This window comes from Corvus cornix, chromosome 15 (genome assembly GCF_000738735.6).
Source record: "Corvus cornix cornix isolate S_Up_H32 chromosome 15, ASM73873v5, whole genome shotgun sequence".
NCBI lineage: Eukaryota > Metazoa > Chordata > Aves > Passeriformes > Corvidae > Corvus > Corvus cornix.
Window position 1 is genome coordinate 10711673 of NC_046345.1, and position 16823 is coordinate 10728495.

Consider the following 16823-nt stretch of genomic DNA (forward strand, 5'->3'; position numbering starts at 1 on the left):
AGCAGCTCTAGGAAGATGTGGATAATCTCCATAAAAGCTTTGTGACCTTGTGCTGGTTTGCTTTGTTGTTGTGATAGAACTCTGGCTTCAAAGCTTTTTGAGCTCAGATGCTGTTGATTATTACACTAAACACGGCTTGGCTGTAACAAGCTGTAAAGCAAGAGCCCCCTTCTATCAAATAATGAGTGTGCCTTAGGGAGACAGTGCTGGAAAGTTGTGATGTGATACACAGGTAATTAGATACAGGGGCTGATGGTGCCACAGTGTGCACATGACACTGAGAAATTGAGGCTTGTAGTTCATCCCAGCCTGACCTGAATATCCCTGAGCTACTGAAAATTGTGTGAAAACACATATATCAAATTTTAGTGTATTTTTATATGGAAAAATGTATGGCTGGAGTGTATGAAAAGGTGGTGTTCTCTGGCCTGTTCCGTACACGACTTACATTGGCAACTCATTAAGGCACTTTGCCAGCGTGGCTCATGTGATGGATACTCCAGCTACCAAAATATCTCTGCATTTTCCATCTTGGCTCAGGGAGGGGCTGATGCTTCTCACCCGAAGGCTGGGGGTGTTGGGGGAAAAGTTACATTTTTGCTAAAAGAAAATGTAATGGGAGGTTTTTGTCACTCAGCAGTTCATATCAATTCTTTTTGAATGACAGCAGCCCGAACAAGAGAGGCCCTCCCACGTACAATGAGCACATCACCAAGCGGGTGGCCTCCAGCCCAGGGCCTCTGGAAGGGCCAAGCCACCCCCGGGAGCCCAGCACACCCCACCGGTACCGTGAGGGACGGACAGAGCTGCGCAGGGACAAGTCCCCGGGGCGACCTCTGGAGAGGGAGAAGTCTCCGGGCCGACTGCTGAGCACCCGCAGGGAGCGGTCCCCGGGACGACTGTTCGAGGATAGCAGCCGAGGGAGGGTGCCTGTGAGTGGGGCCAGAACTCCTCTTGCTCAAGTCAATAAGGTAAGTCAGGAGCCTGCAGAACATGTCTGTTCTCAGGAAAAGGCTTGTATGTACTGCAGAAGGGCTGGTGGCACTGGAAAGCACAAGAGCAGATCAAATCTCACCTGCCTGCTCCTCAAATTCTGTTGGAACAGAGCCCACAGGGTTTCATGCACTGGCCTTGTGTCCACCTGCCCTGGGCTGGTTCTGGGACTGCAAAGCTGATGGACACTAGAATGGGCTGAAAGCAAAGGTGCATTTACTAGCAAGTGATAGAGGATTTGAAGGGGAATAATGTCTGGAGCACCGGGAATGTGGGAGCCTGCTGTGCTCAGAGTGATGCTGACAGTGCCTGCCTTTGTCAGTGTTTATGGATGACAGGAGCCCTGGCTCTGTGGGAGCAGCAGGGGATGCACTGCTGCCAGCACCTTGTGCCTGGGAGAGAAGTATCTGTGACTTGTAACTTGCCCTTTTATTTCCCTGCCAGGTCTGGGACCAGTCTTCAGTGTAAGTCTCAGCGAGACGAAGTTACTCATCTTTACCTGCAGGAAAAAAAGAAAATGGACTGAGTATATGCACTCCATCTGTCTGCAGCCCAGTTCCCAAACAGCATTCCTGGGCCCAAGCTCGCTCTGCAGTGGGAGCCGTGATGCTTTTGAAGACCGTTCACAGCTCAGTTAATTTCTCTGTGCTTTTCTGCACTCCTGTTTTTGCACTTTGTACTACTGTTACTCTTTCAAGCAGTTCATTAACTTTTTGTATCCACTTTAGTCCCTAGCAGTTCATCCCGGAAATGGGACTAGTGTCCTGCCCCAGGTCATCACTGTGGTTAGCACCCCTTAACAGAGAGTTGGTCATAGTTCTGAGATGTGCTGGGAGCCCCTGATGGCCTGGAAACAGAAGGGCCAAGGTGAGTGAGTCTTTCAATAGGAACTGTGGTTGGATGTTCTCCACAGAACACAGGAAAAATTTCTTTGGATTAGCCTGTTCACCTGCCACTTCTGAAAATTATTTTGTTCTCACTAAAATTGCTTTAGAGCAGCTCTGATGGGGAGGGAAGAATGCTGCTTTACCTGACCCCTCTGCCGAGCCCTGAGACAAAGTGCATTACCTACAAGCTACTGGGTTGTAAGACTTTATCCAGGTCTTCTGCATGACAGTTCAGTGCATGCTGCTGCACCATCACTGGCTGCTCTCTCCTTTTAGGTTGCTTTGCTGAGTAGTGTATTGTACCTCACTTGTAAATTAACTGAAACCTTTAGATTACGCTGCAAAATAGCCGTTAATTACTCTAGAAATTTGGCACCGAAGAGTTAATAAGCCTTATTCTATGACAAGAATTACAGTCACTCCTCTCAGCACTGGACATGGTCTCTTCAGCAGAGTCCTGCCAGCCTCAGCTCCCCAGGGGGAGCAGCCCAGGCTGGCTCCTCCTGTGAGCTGGAGCTTGTCGTGCAATCAGATCCGGTGTCTTGGCACAGGACACTCACGGGGAGCAGCTTTGGCAGTTGCTGACACACTTTTGCTTCCCTGTGTCTGACCTCGAGCCTTTTATTGCTTCCTATTCTCTTCTGCTGTGAACATGAAGCAGAGAGCAAATGATTTTCAAAGCAGGTTTTGACCATTCACTCTGCAATAGCAACATTCTAAGTGAACAATCATGTTCTTTACAACTGGAAAGAGCAAAACTGCAGCCAATCTTCCCTTGGCGCCACACTAAAATTTCTGCTAGTCCCTTGCAAGCCTGTGCTAACCTGTTCTAGAAACCCATCAAAATTCCAATGCCTTGTCGGTGTCCTTTGGCGAGTTTCATGAATATTGTATTCTGTTCTCGTCTGTTGGGTTATTTTCAGTCAGATGATTTGGCAGGAAATTTGCTGAAAGTTTTTCTCTCCTGGTCTGAATATTTTGAAAGGTCACTGAGATCAGTCTTTAAATCTTTGCATCTCATGGAAGATCTTCAAGACCTCAGAAATGGGCTTGTTGAGTCCTGAAAGTGTGTATCTCGTGTCTTGTTCGTGAAATGCTTCCTGCTATAGAAATAGCTCAAAGGACTGTACATATTTACAAGAAACTTTATATTCGTAACAAAAGGGAATTGAATTGGTTTCTACTTTTTTATTGTAAACTGTGCGTTTTTCAACACTAGCTTTTTGTTTTACTGGTGGTTGTGGACAGCCATCTTCAGACACTGGAGGAGCCTCCCCTCAGTCCTCCTCACTCCCATGAAGAAATATTGTAACATTAAATTGCAATTGAAGCTTATTAGCATAAATGAGATTTTAGGTCTCTAGAAGTACAGGATTTTTCTTCATTACCTTTTTATTATTGACAAGGGAGGGAACCAGAGGGACAGTTCAGAGGGACAGTTCAAAGCTCCACCTGGAAAGTATTGAACTTTGTTGTTGAACAATAACCAAATAAAACAAATAACTATCTTGACTGGCATGGTGAAATGACGGCTTCCTTCTCTCTAGAGTGCCCCTGCCCCTCCTGCCCTGCCCCTGGCTCTGGGGCTGGGGAATCCTGGGTGTCACACCTGACCCAAGAGCAAACCCTGGCAATATTTACCATTTAATACTCGTCATTCCCTGAACAAGTAGCGTAAGTGGCTTCACAAACCCCAAGTATGTTGACATGCTTTAAACCAGGTGGATTTATCTGAGTACTTCACTAGAGCAGCAGTCAGCTGCAAGCACCTACAGCTAAGTCCTGCCTCACCAGTGAGACAGGCAGAGGTGAAGCACCTGTGAGTATCTGGGAAAACAGTCTTGCCCTAGTAAATGACCCCACACATCTTGAGCTGGAAAAAAGGCATCTTAATTAACAACAGTGTGATCTAATGCCAGGTTTGGGACTTATCCCAGCAGTATACTGGGAGCAAAGCAGAGGGAGATAGTTCCTCATCCCACTGCTGTAACATGCTGGTGCTTTAAGGCCTAATAGCTGCAACTTTAAAAAAAGACCATTCACAAATCCAGTCAGATTGAGTACAACCTGCAGAGTTACTGTACAGCTCAACTTACACCTGCTGGGAAAACTTGCTAGATCAGACTTAAATGTAAATACATCTATTTTTAACTGAACTAGTTTTTACAGGGTCTGAAGTATTCTTTCACAGGAAGAGGTTTTTAATATGCACACTGCTGCCTACAGTAACTTAATTTGTTCAGTGTTTTTGGTTCTGTGCACATACCCACCCCCTCAGCCCCGAGAAAGGGCTTGTTGGAGGCTGTGGGGGTGGGTTACTAATGGCTCCTCTTACGTTTTGGTCTACATGACATTCTCCATGAAAATGCTCTACACATCAACCCCGAGCTGCTTGATTTATCTATTGTGCCTACTATGATGTATATGATGAAATGCTGACTTGTTCAATGTTCCTTTATTTCTTTTACTGTGCACAAACAATACTTATTTAAAGCTCATTGTTGCAGTCCTATGATGCATGATCTGAGTTGTAACAAAACTAAATTAATCCAGAAACTGGTGGAGTAAAAGAAAATTAATTATTTAGTGAGCTTTTTGATTCCCAAGAACCCTGCACAAATCCAGGTCAGCTTGACCCCCACATGCTGTGCTGAACTTCAGGGGGTCAGGGGAGGGTAGGGAGCTCTTGTTATGCCTGTATTGGTTTACTCCAGGGTCCCCAAAAGTGACTGTAACAAAAGTGTCTGCACCTACCTTTAAAAAATGTGCTCTCCTAGCAACAGCCAAGAATAAACACAACAGCATAGACTGTGAGCTGTGGGTGGGGAATGTAAGTGAGCTAATAAACCCAACTCTTGATCCGGCTTTTGCCTTTGGAGGGATTTGATTCATCCCATTGCAATAAGGGAACACAAGAGTGATTAATCTAATTCATTCATCTGTCAAGCAGAAAAGGACCTAGCAAAAAAAAAACCAATAAGAAGACCCCAAACCCCAGCCCCCAACAAAAACCAAAACAACCAGCTTACCTCTTCCTTCATCCACCCTCCTGCTGGAGAGAAAGGAAGTTGGGGGGCTGAGAGTGGTAGTGGCTTACCTGAGGAAATCTGTGGCTCTTGAGACTGTTCGTTGAGGCCACAGGTGCCAGGGACCATCTCCTCTCCATCAAATGCTGCTTGTGGCTGGAGAGCCCTGGGGGCAGCTGTGCTTGGTCAGCCGTGGGCAGGGAAAGGTGGAGCTGAGGGAGGGTCATGCCTGCAGGCTGTCACACAGCCTGGGCCCCCACCCTGGTCTCCCCCCTGGGCCTCCCAACTCTTTCGGGGCTGCAAAAGCTGATGGTGCAGTGGCAGCTGCAGTTCCTGTGCTGAGCCCTCTGCTAGCTGAGACAGGGCCAGGGACTACAAACCAAAAATCAAAATTAAAAACCCTCAAGCTTTCTACACAATAATTGTTCCTGTCCTGTGGTTCCACCATACCTCATGCACTGATGAAGAACATGGAGTACTCTGCAGGTACCAGCACTGACCACACTTCCCACAGCCTTAGCATTCCCTGGCGCTACTGGACACTGCAGAGGCACAGGCTGTCCCCTCACACAGCTGGACCTGACCCTGCATGAGCCTCTGACCCCAGAGAGTCACCCTGTTGAGGACAAAGACTTGGGGAAAAAGGTCTGCTTGAAGTGGCTGCTGGAACAAAGAGAAGCTGACAGGAGGCCGAAGGCCCCATCCCAAGCTTTCCAGCCCTAAGGGACTGTTGCTGGAGCTTTGAAGTAATTGGCCTCTTGTCCTTCCTCTAAACTTTACATCACAAATAAACATGAACACCTTGGTCTTCTTCACTAAGTGCAAGAGGATAAAGTGCTTCAAGCTGCACCGCTAAATGAAAAGCTTGCACAAACCACCAAGGCATAAAACTGCTATCAGGAAATCACTAACAAAATAACAATTCACTGAATGCAAGGTTACCAAAGATGGAAAAATAATAAGACAAGTCACCCACTTCTCTTGAAAATGTTTTATTTGTTTCTAAAGAGGATGAAAACAAGAAATTCTGTAGTTCAGAATACCAAATACTATCCACAACACAGAATGAAGAAAGTTTTCAGAGAAAACCATTGCACCAGACCCAGATCTACTTAGCTACTGAAGATACTGCAACAAGGCTGGTGAACAGACCCCAGGATGGCAAAGCACCCTCCTGCTGTGGCTCGCTCCACTCCATGCTGGCTGCTGCACTCTGTCCCCACTCAGACTCCTCACAGACTTGTGCGAAGTGCTTTCCCCCACAGTGGGACGGGGCTGGTTGTCATTGGCACAGTCACAGTGACCCAGGCACCAAAACGAGCCAAGGAAGGGCCCAGCAGGGCCCCTCCAGCACTGGTTCCTCCCAGGCAGGCCCAGGGTACACTGGCAGCAGGTTTGCATTAATGTTGCATTTGTTTTGGGATAAAACAGGCTGTCAACACCGAGGACAGGCAGCCTGGCATTACTATAATCACTTAGAAAACAGAAACAGAATAAGAAGTTGCCCAGCTCCAGCCCTGGGCACAGCAGGCTGTAGTGCTGCTGCATCCAGCACACTGCAACTGCTGACACTGAGGGGCAAGTTTGGCCACTGGGACACAGGAAACTTACAGTCCCCTTCAGGCTGTTACTGAGGAACTAACTCCTAAACTGAACCCATTCATTTCCTTACAGCCACCCCTCCCAGCTTAAGGAAGTCTTCATCAGTGACAACAAGAGAAACTGGTTTCTAAAAGCAGATTACTGCAAGACACATTTACAATTTACAGAAAAATCCAGCCATTAAAAACAATTGTCTTTACCAGAAATTCCACAGGGGAAAAGATGTATTTCAGTTCTCATGAAGAGAAAAACTACAGAGCTATTCACAGTAGAAACAGTGCACCCCACTCTACTGTAAAATAATAATGAGCTTGTAGTGATTATGTTGCTGATTTTGCCCAGAAAAGGCTGCTACAAAAAGATCAATACTCACACTTACTTCAGCCAGGCAAGTTTGGAACTCATTACTGAAATAATGTTTGATAAGCAACAGAAGCAGTAATGAGCTTGCTTTTGCCAAGTATTATGCTCAAATCAGATTCCCCAAGAATCCTGAACTTTCTAGACTTTGGGCTGGCAGCTTCCCAGTCTGCCTCGCTGCTAAAGCTCTTTGGTCTGTTGCTGCCTTCACATCATTCAGCCTAATTAAATTGGTCATTTTTTAACTGAGCTGACAAGCGGCACTGACACCTTTGCCACCTGTCTAGTTGCTGTGAAGCTGCCATTTCCAAGAACTTCCAAGGTGGGGCTAACAAAATAAGGGAAATACAGGAGAACCTGGAAGTCTCAGGAACAGTATGAAATCAGAGTTCGTTTGCTACAGCACAGAGCAGAAGTACATTTGGTTAAGTGAAGCATTTTTTTTCTGAGACTGCACTGGCCCAGAACAATTGGTCACAAATGACTGTGATGCTCATATCGGCTTGTACAGCAAAGTTGTCACGTATTTCTTCTTGTAACGGTGTGTAGCACTAAGCACCATCACTCCATCCTACAGGGGAGGGAAAACAAGCATGTACCATGGTCAGACACCCAGGCTTCCCATGTGCAGGACATGCCCTGGCCTCTCACCTTGATGGAAAGTGCATACAGGTGGTTCAACATGACGTGGTTGGGTTCAGGGAGCAGAGCGGGATCGCACTGCAGAGAAGAGGGAGAGTGTGACAATAACAGAAGTCACAGTTCACACCCATCACAGCTGATGGGTGACAAACAGTATCTGTGACCAGCCATACCCCCAGTACATCACTGCTGCTCATGCTGAGTCCATCACAAACACAGTAACCATTTCAGAACCACCACAGATCCCTCTGGGTAAAACCTCTGCGTCGTCATCAGGACCATGAATCAGACTCTGATTACACCTTATCTGCTTCTGGTGTCTTAACAGTTGACAAGATTAAGGTTTTGGGAGGAAAACAGCAATATAATTTTCCATTTTAATGACAGTCAACTAGAAAAATAGATTTACTTCAGATGAATCCATCTGGACACGCATAATATGGAACTGACCAATACAATAACTTATCCTAAGGTTTTTCCTAAGCTGTCCCCTGCCTGTACTCAGATTTTTTCCCCATCTGCTCCCACCCTCAAGGGCATTATTTAGCAAACCAAAGTAATGTACTCACAGAAATGCCTGTGTCCTTGTTCAGGATGACCTGCAACAGGTGTGGAGGGAGAATGGGTGGAGATTTAAAGCGTTCCTCTGCCTTACAAACATAGGGCTCCTGGTGGTACGGTCCTGGGGGTGAACTTGACAGCTCTGCCAAAGCAATAGTAGATATTTTATCCTAAATACTTTTTAAGAACATCTGCTCTTTATAGGTACATGCAACCTAAGGGAATCAATGGCACTTAAGTATAACAACTGCAGCAGCTGGTGCAGTGCCAGAGGATCAGTCACTGCCCAAGAGGGGATTTAAGATGCCCAAAGCCTGACTTGAAACGAGCTGTGAGGTTTTGGGCAGCAGTTTTGAGGGCCCAACTGCACTTCAGAACTTCTCTGCCATCTCTGCCCAGCATTTCTCCTGCAAACACTCCACAGTGCAGGCTGTTCCTGCAAGGGAGGTACAAAAACATGGGATGCACCCATGAAGGGCAACTACTCCTCCTGTACAGAGACTGGGCTGTGGCAAGAGCCCTTCAGAGTCCAATCAGGACTACAGCATGTGGGGCAAGGCATCAGCTAGAATCTCCTCTTGGCCTGTCCCACAGATAACACTTTCTCCAAAAAGGCTTTGTCCAGGGCAAAGTTGTACAGAGCAAAACCCACCCAAACACACCTCCTGCCTCAGGTCCAAAGGTCTTCTGAAGGAGGATGTAAAGTACTATTTCAGTCATGGACTCCATCCCTACAAAGCTCAGTAACAAACAGGGCAAGGCTGACCTCAGACACAGCTCAAACTAAACCCCACCTCTTCTGTTACACTACAACTTGGAACTTAAGGCAAATATTCTAAGACATAGATAATTTATACTACACTGTGAGGATATGATACACTCCTGAGCCTGTGTTAGCACTGAGATGCACCTAATTTCTCCCTCTTAAAGTGCAACTTCTGACCCCCTCAGCCATCTCCTTAGCAGAGGAACACTGAATTCGGAGCAATGTAGGCTGTCAACACTGGTTTGATGTGGTAAAGCAGAGACTGATCCACCAATGACTGCCCTAAACCCAGCGATTGCACACAGCAGGGGCAAACAGTTATTAAGCACCCATGACTTCCTCCTCATCACATCTGTGTTGCCTTGTCAGAGGTTTCCTCTTCTGTGCATTCCACATTCTTCCTTTGGGCATTTGTGATTCCTGCACACATCCACAGGGCCTGACACAAGTGGAGATTAATCTCTACTGGAGTTTTAACTCCAGACAAAAAGGAAAATGAAATTTTTATCAGCTCTAAAAAGTGTGATATAAAGTTACCAGTAAGCTCATACCAGACATGTCTGAACACTTTTGGGAGTCCACCATCAAAGCATCAAACACTTCAAAGTCAGTTTTCTTCACTTGGATGATGTTGTTGACAGTACCCAGTTGGCTGGTTACTACTGGCTGGCAAGAGGCAAGATACAAAAATCAGAATAAAGCAAGCCTGTGGGACTAATAGATTCTCAGAACTACACAATCAGCATTACCAAGAATGACGTATATTGCTTTTGAAATATGACAGAACCAGATCTGAAAACAGCTCAATGAGTGTTAGGTTAAGGGGAAGTGCAGGATTTTAAGGACTGGGAGGGGAAAATGCCAGTTGAACCTGCCAAGCCCACAGGGTTGCAGACAAGGCGAGGGTCAGGTCTGGGCTAGTTACCTGTGACACCAGGTCTGGACACTGAGTTCATAAGCATGTGGGGAACTTCTGGGCAGGCTGGGGTTAAAGCTCATTTTATAGCAGAGGAGGAAGAACAGGCCTGGTAGATTTTGGCACATTTACTGGACTATGAAAAGATCTAGAGCAGCAATAGCAACATCCTGGCACAGAGGGCCAGGACAGCACACAAGCTCTGGGCTGCCAGCAATGCTGCAGTGCTCTAAAAGACAGTTTGGCACTACACAAGAAAAGCCTGGCATCACTTACAAACCAGTGGCCCAGAGATCCTGTCCCTCCTTGCATTTCCTGCCCTCTGAGCTCAGTTTGATGCTACTACCCAGGCCAGCAGGGATCAGAAACCTCTCTCACCAGCTTGAAAAGCCACTTTCTCCTCTTCAGATGTCTCAATCAATAACAGTGACTCAAAGCAAATGTTACCTCTGTAGGATCATGTGTCCACTGCCCATCCACAAAGAACTTGTACTGGTGCTCTCCTTCTGGCAGGTCCAGGATTGCCACAAAGTTATTGTGACTGGAATTTAAGACAATCAATCAGCCCTGCAATGTTCTGAAAAGTACACACTGATCTATAAACTGTGACACACACTGTGACACAAAGCACAAGCCTCCTCAATGTGCAAAACCTAAAAAGGCACATTCAGAGAATCTCTGATGCAATCTAAAGGTAAAGAATCAAATTATGATTAATGCTCAGTGACAGTGAGTCCCTGCACATTCCTCACATCCCATAACTGGCACTGAGCTTTTGGAAAGTCACCCTCACATCTTCATGTTACTCGTTAGCACACGAGACCTCATTTATCTGCTGATGGAACAAGATCAGCTTTCTCATATTTCCTTGCCTTTCAGTATTTGCCATCAGAAATTGCATTTCCCAAATGCCCTTGAAATAAATGAACAATGAGCAGATAAAAGCAGCAGCTAGATACTTCTGGGTTACTTTGGGTCTGAATAGCTGCTGCTTGGCAATTTCCATACTCCTGGGCTGTGAACTCCCTGATTCTTCAGAAGGCTTTACCAGCATCTCAAAAATGATGCTGCTCCAAACGGCCACAGTCTCCGGACCCTTTGAGATGGTCAAAAGCCACTGACATGGCAAGGATGTGTCGAGACACTGTGCTTAGAACCAGCTCCCCTATCCACACCCCAGTCCCACTCTAGGCACAGATGGCACAACAGGGACTGTTTTGGGTTATCTGTGTGTTGTGCCCAGTGAACTGACACATTGGCTCCACTTCCACCCTGTGCCACCCAAGAATGGAAAAGTCAGATTGTCATCAAGGGTTTGAGGAGAGAAGCAGGACAGTGGTAAACTAAGCACAGTCCCATCTCTCAAGTGACCACCGTCCTCATGACATTGAGCACTCCCAGTCCATGGGGAACACCACTGCGGCAGCACTTCGTTACCTTCTTGTCAGAGGAATTTTACTCCAGTTGTTGAAGGACCCTGATAAATAAACTTCTTTCCCTCCTCCAGTCCAGCGAAAGACTGTGGGCCGAGCTTGGGTTGGGGTTTTGTCATTCACTTCCAGATCTTGCTGCCAAGCTAGAAATTCTTCTTTCTCCAATGGAGCCTACAAGCACAATGTCTCAATCAAAAAAGTTTCTTTCCTGGCAGACTTAGACAACCTGTGTCACACTGAACGCTTTTTTTGCCCTCAGGCATGATTCTCTAGCTTTCATCAGATGCAGAATATAAGCTGCATTTCTAGATGCCGTTCACAAGTTCAATTTGCACAAATTCCACAAGGTGTTAAAGCCTACCAAATTTGCAGGAAGAGTGGAAGGCAAAATAATGCCCCTCCCTCCCAGTTATACCTGCTTAAACATCAATTCACTCTCTCCTTGGCATGGGAAGGAAGGGGGATGGTCAGCTTTGTGTAAACACAGTAACAGAATCCCTGCAGGTTGCAAACAGCCCCACAGCATTCCAAGCAAGCAATGCTGGGAGAACAAACCAGCAGTACCTTCATTTCCTCTGAATGGAACAAGTCTGCATCTTCAGGACTATCCATTAAGATTTTTGGTCTGTCATCCTCTTTGGTACTGATGGCTCCTCCTGAGCTGTCCCCTCGGGAGGCCTTGTGCCCATGGCGCTCCAGCCCCGCTCGCTCGCTGCTTGTGTTCCCCATTTTTATGGATCTAAAAGAGCAGGGAAAGCCAATTAGCACAGGTACTCCCGAAGCTGGAACACCAGCAGGCAGGAAAGAAAACTCATCAGTAGACTTGGTCTGTGTTTCTGAGTTGAAGAGCCTCAGAAACTTGATTAACCCATTGTAAAGCAATACCACACTCTGAATAAAGACACTAAATGACAGGTTTTAGCTTCTTCTGGTAATGTGCTACAGTTCAATACACGAGCACTTCTATCAGATTCAGCCACTCAAGAAGTTGACCAAGCAGGTCCCTGCCACACAGCTGTTGTGTCTTCCCAAGCTAAGGGCTTGCTCTTTGCCTTCTGCCTCCCCGTGCACTTCGCCAGCTGGAACACCAGGGGAAGTTTCTGCCAGAACGCTCCAAAACCAGCCTACATGAAATGTGACTTCGCTAGAATAACGTTATCTCACCCTGCTGAGGATGCTGAGAGCAGCTGAAAGGGGCTCTAAACACAGAACCACAGAATGTCCTGAGCTAGAGGGACCCACAGGGATCATCCAGTCCAGCCCCTGGCCCTGCACAGACACCCCAACACTCCCACCCAGTGCCTGAGAGCGCTGTCCAAACGCTCCTGAAGCTCTGGCAGCCTCGGGGCTGTGACCATCCCCTGGGGAGAGCTCAGTCCCGCTGCCGCTCCACGGACGCTCCCTCTGTCCCCGCTTTCCTCTGGGAGAGGCAGCGCCTGCCGCGCCCGAGACCCAGCCCTTCTGCCGCTCCACAGCCCTGCGTGGATGCGCACGGAAGTTTCCGCCGGAAGGGGGCCCGCGGGCGCCCAGCCCCACGCACCGGAACCTCCGCGGGGCATGGGGGGCACAACCCGGCCTGGCAGCACCGGGATGCCCGACCCCAGGAGCCGCCCCTGCCCCCGGCCGGGCCCGGCCCCGGCACCCACCGCCCGCCGCGCTCCCGCCGCCGCTGCAGCGCTTCCGCTTCCGCCCGGCCGGGCCCGCGGCCGCCGGGGGAAACCCAGCCCGGCGCGGGCGTTCCGGGGCTGCCCCGCTCCCCGCGCTCCACCCCGGGCTCCATCCCGGGCTCCCCCCCGCGCCTCTTCAACACCGAACTGGTGCCAGGGCAAGGCTCCGTGCCCGCCCCGGGAGCCGCCGTGTCCAAGGCAGCGCCTGGAGGCGGTGTTGGAGTCACGCGAGAACGGTGTGTGCCCTGCGCCGTGGATCGGGAGCGGCGGATGGGCCTGAGCCCCAAGGCCAGAGTGCACTGGAACCATGAGCTCTTGTGTCTGAGGGAGCACAGATGGCAGTCTAAGTCCTTAACTGATAAATGTTTCCCAAATGAAATTACACTGATACATTTCTCAAAGCATTCCCACTTACACTATCTGGTTTTACCCTTGGCTCTCCCCCAGCTGTTGCTGTTTCTTCCACTTTCCTCACAGCCACAGAACTGAGGTCTGCAGGTGTGTCACAGTTCTCTTTACAGGGAAATTGCCTTTTTTGCCCCATTACAAATAGAATGCACGCAGACAGGATTCCTGCCAAATGGAAGTGTATCCACATGCTGTAACATTGTGGGAAGAATTCTGCCGGGATGGACAGACTGGCTGTGCCCAGTGCAGTGCTGGCTCCCACTGTGTTTTGGGGAACAGCTGCTCCCTTTTTGCATGGGACAGGCTGGCAGGGGCTGCCAGGGCAATGTGTGCAGGCAACTCTTCCCCAGCCCTGCAAAACAGCCCCTGCTATAAAATGCAGCTGCTGTTATTTTGGCATTTCACACAGCTTAGTGATCCTAAATTCCTTGTCTCCAACCCCAGTTGTTTTCTTCTCCCCAGTTTTCTTGGCCAGCACTGTTTGCAGTACAGGGTACCATGTCTTGCCCATCACTTGCCCATCAGGACCACTGTGATGATCTGCAAAACAGCCATATAGACCCATTACAGGCCATGGTACCTTCACCTGGGGCCTGGCCTTTGCAATGTTTTTTATTCTTCTACGAACCATAGAGTGGTAACAAACTGCAGGGTAAGGACTGCTAACAGGTCACGAGGCTGTGGTAACCAGTTTGTGGTAGGTACAAGCATTCATTTTAAAGTCTGGTGTTAAAATGTGATGGTTTCTCTTTCCACGGTGAGGAACCAGCCTCTGTGTGCTCCATGCCAAAACCTTTGGAAGCTGCTGGCCTGTGGAAGGGACAGAGGCCATGGACAAAGCATCTCAGCCTCACTGTTGCTGCCTTCTCCTCCCTATTTTCCCTGTGTCTTCTCCCTTTTCAAGCCTGATTCTTGTTTCCTCTCGCCATGACAGGTGGGTGTAGCACAGTCCTGGAGCAATCAGCCTTGTAACTCACTTTGTCAGGTGCTGGTCCCTGAGAATATTGAGGGCTGGATGACATTACACCATGAAAAACTAAATCATTCCCCCACCTCCTCACACACATCTCTGTGCATGGTCCTTGCATTCACTGGAGTGTTGTTTTCTCCCCTCAGCCTGAGTGGGAGCCCAATTCCCTCACAGCTGTTAATGCAGGAGATGTGGGAAGTGAAAGATTAGCTAAAGACAAGCCACAGGAGCCTGGCAGAGCTCAGCCACCCACTGATTCTCTGGAACCCTGGAGTTTTGCTCCTCCCTTTAACAGCATCTGTGACTTTTTGCCTCCTTCTATGCTCTGCAGCCTGAAGGGCATAAAAACTCCCCCTCTTCCACCCCATCTGAACCAGCGTCCACATTCCAAAGGAAGTCTACAAAATACCTTTTCTACTTCTGCCCCATTGGGGTAAAAGGATCAGGGAAAACACAACTGAGTAATTCTGAATAAGAAATTCTCTTAAAAAAAAAAGAAAAAAAAGACACAGTCCACTTTGAGACTGTTCACAGCCCATAAAACAGGATAAAAAGTAATCAATTAAATGCTTTACCTGGTGTCATGACTATGCCACACCACCTCCTAGGACAATGTGAGGTTTTAAAAGCAGAGGCTTGTAAAACACCTGCAGGATATGAAGAGCCATGTGGTCTCTGTTAGTTGCCATGTCAGTAGCCACAAGCAAAGCTCAGCTCCTTTTTCCCTCACTCACAGCTACCTTCTTTAGTAAACATGAACTAGACCTGGCATGACTATTAAATCTTCTTAGGCAGAAGTTAACTATAAGGCAGTTTGGTTCTTGGCTCTTAAAACGATGAGACTCAGCAGGGCTGGTCAAAGTTCTGAGAACCATTACAGAGCACTTTTGGTGCTGTACAGGCTGAGGGGTCAAGTGAAGTGACATCTTTGCTACTGAGTGACTCTACCCCCTTGGAGATATCACTTACCGTCCCTCTCCATCAGGTGACTCACTTCAAAAGAGAGTATTATAAACAAAATTTCCCAATCAAAATTAATAAAGAAATGACATTTATTATGCGACCGAAATATCGGTTTCAAACGCCACGATCGAGAAAAACAGCACTGAGCCCGGGGTCGGAGCTGGGTGAACACGCATAGATCTGATCTCTACATCAGACCTCCCAAGTTCACGAATGCTGCTTTGGCTGGTCCCTTCTTATACAGTTTTTGGGCAGAGTCTGAATTAATTCTATTCTTCTCATATTCATGAAGTTTTCTTGTCCTGGAGTTGGGCTGCACAAAGCCTTTCCTGGGTCTGATGAATTGGGTGATGAGTGGGTCATTTCTGCTGATGGATGGGCCATCTCTGGTTCCTGGAATATTTTTAGTTCCCGGAATGTCCGATTCCTTATCAGATGCGATGCAGATATCAGTGTGTGGTGATCAAGTCGTCATGGTGCAAATGTCCCAGTGATAAGATCCAACCCCACCTAGGTGGAATCCTCACTTATTGTGAAAGAAATACTTTTAGTTTTGTGAAATTTTTCTCTCAGCCAGGCTGGTGCAGGGATTTAGAAACTCGGTCTCTGTAGGGTCTAATTACATTTCAGTTTTATATATAATAGCACGAATTACATATTTTATTTATAACAAGGGTAAGGACCAAACAGGATAGCTCTGAGGTCAGGAGAGACCTGTATTAGGGGAATACATGTCTTGGATTAGATGAGGTATGTGGTGGTGTGTTTCCCACTGATTCATTCATTAAATGCCTTTCACATTGTTCCCACCCCACGTTCCCTTGCCCCTAGCCCTGGCCACTCCCCTGGGCTCTCCCTATTGGTTCCTGTGCCCCAACTCCGCCCATGTACTGCCCCTGAGCCCCTGACAAAACCCCCTGTGCCCAGATCACAAGGTCTCTCTGCTTCTGGGGGCCAGTGGACAAGATGTGATTAAAAGTCCTCTGAAACCCTCATGGGGAGAGCCTTCTCACCTCCTTTGCCATCACTGGTTGTAAGGCTGATAGCTGGCCAGAGCAAAACCACGGAGCCATCTGAAATGGACTATGGGAGTGCAACAATGGTCGCACTGCCCTAAGCAGCTCCACTGAGCTCTCATGAAAGCTGCAGCTTGCTAAACTAAATCTAGCGTTACAACAGGGGTAAGGAGTGACCTTAAAAGCTTTTCAGGCACAGAAGTCAGGGATGACACTAACCAAACACTGCTCTAGGCCAGAATCTCTCATTTTCACTATATGCATTCTCTCTCTTTTTGTTTGATTAAAATCAAAAGGCAATTAAGCCCCCATTGACTACTGGTTGAAATGTGAACATGAGGCTGCCACGGCTCACCATGACCACACAGCCTGCTTTGGTCTGTATAGTTTACTTTCAGTGGAGTTTCCCTTCTTCTTACCTCAGAGTGGGTGTCAAAAAAGAAATGCGGTGCCCTTAAGCCTCAGGCTGTGCAGTTCAAAGTCCTGAAGAATCCATTGATGTTTGGCAAAGTTTTTTCCCTTGACATGATACAAGCTTATTTAGCCAAAGAGAAGTCATTGTAAGTGAAGTGGAAGCAGCCTGAGCCCTGCAGTGAGAGATGACAAACCCAGA

The 16823-nt window shown here is 47.8% G+C and overlaps 2 protein-coding genes across 10 annotated transcripts in view; one reads left to right on the forward strand and one right to left on the reverse strand.

Moving 5' to 3' along the window:
- Positions 1 to 4463, forward strand: part of CIT (citron rho-interacting serine/threonine kinase) — a 68906-nt gene extending 64443 nt beyond the window's left edge. For 6 of the 8 annotated variants that reach the window (XM_019285089.3, XM_019285090.3, XM_019285092.3 and 3 more), the window contains 2 exons: positions 668 to 971; positions 1438 to 4463. In XM_019285089.3, coding sequence (XP_019140634.2) covers positions 668 to 971; positions 1438 to 1461 — 328 coding nt within the window. In that variant the 3' untranslated portion in view covers positions 1462 to 4463. The remainder of the gene's footprint in view (positions 1 to 667; positions 972 to 1437) is intronic. The other 2 variants (XM_010398053.4, XM_010398054.4) reach the window with 1 other exon arrangement.
- Positions 4464 to 5882: 1419 nt separating this feature from the next.
- PRKAB1 (protein kinase AMP-activated non-catalytic subunit beta 1) lies at positions 5883 to 12914 on the reverse strand. 2 transcript variants are annotated; one of them, XM_039561310.1, is made up of 8 exons: positions 12833 to 12914; positions 11751 to 11925; positions 11191 to 11357; positions 10201 to 10294; positions 9389 to 9503; positions 8080 to 8213; positions 7520 to 7588; positions 5883 to 7439 (listed from the first exon to the last, which is right to left on the reverse strand). In XM_039561310.1, the coding sequence occupies exons 2-8, from the start codon at positions 11913 to 11915 to the stop codon at positions 7362 to 7364; spliced, it is 822 nt and encodes a 273-aa protein (XP_039417244.1). In that variant the 5' UTR covers positions 11916 to 11925; positions 12833 to 12914; the 3' UTR covers positions 5883 to 7361. The 2 variants fall into 2 exon arrangements, with proteins under 2 accessions (XP_039417244.1, XP_039417245.1); XM_039561311.1 differs by lacking the exon at positions 12833 to 12914 and adding an exon at positions 12727 to 12826.
- Between the last annotated feature and the right edge of the window lie 3909 nt (positions 12915 to 16823).

Excerpts from the sequence above, each read along its gene's own strand:
- PRKAB1 (XM_039561310.1), bottom strand. The coding sequence starts at position 11,915 with ATGGGGAACACAAGCAGCGAGCGAGCGGGGCTGGAGCGCCATGGGCAC. Across the intron at positions 9,504-10,200 it reads GGACACATGATCCTACAGAG|CCAGTAGTAACCAGCCAACT; the intron begins GTAACATTTGCT and ends GCCTCTTGCCAG. Across the intron at positions 7,440-7,519 it reads TGTATGCACTTTCCATCAAG|GATGGAGTGATGGTGCTTAG; the intron begins GTGAGAGGCCAG and ends CCTCCCCTGTAG.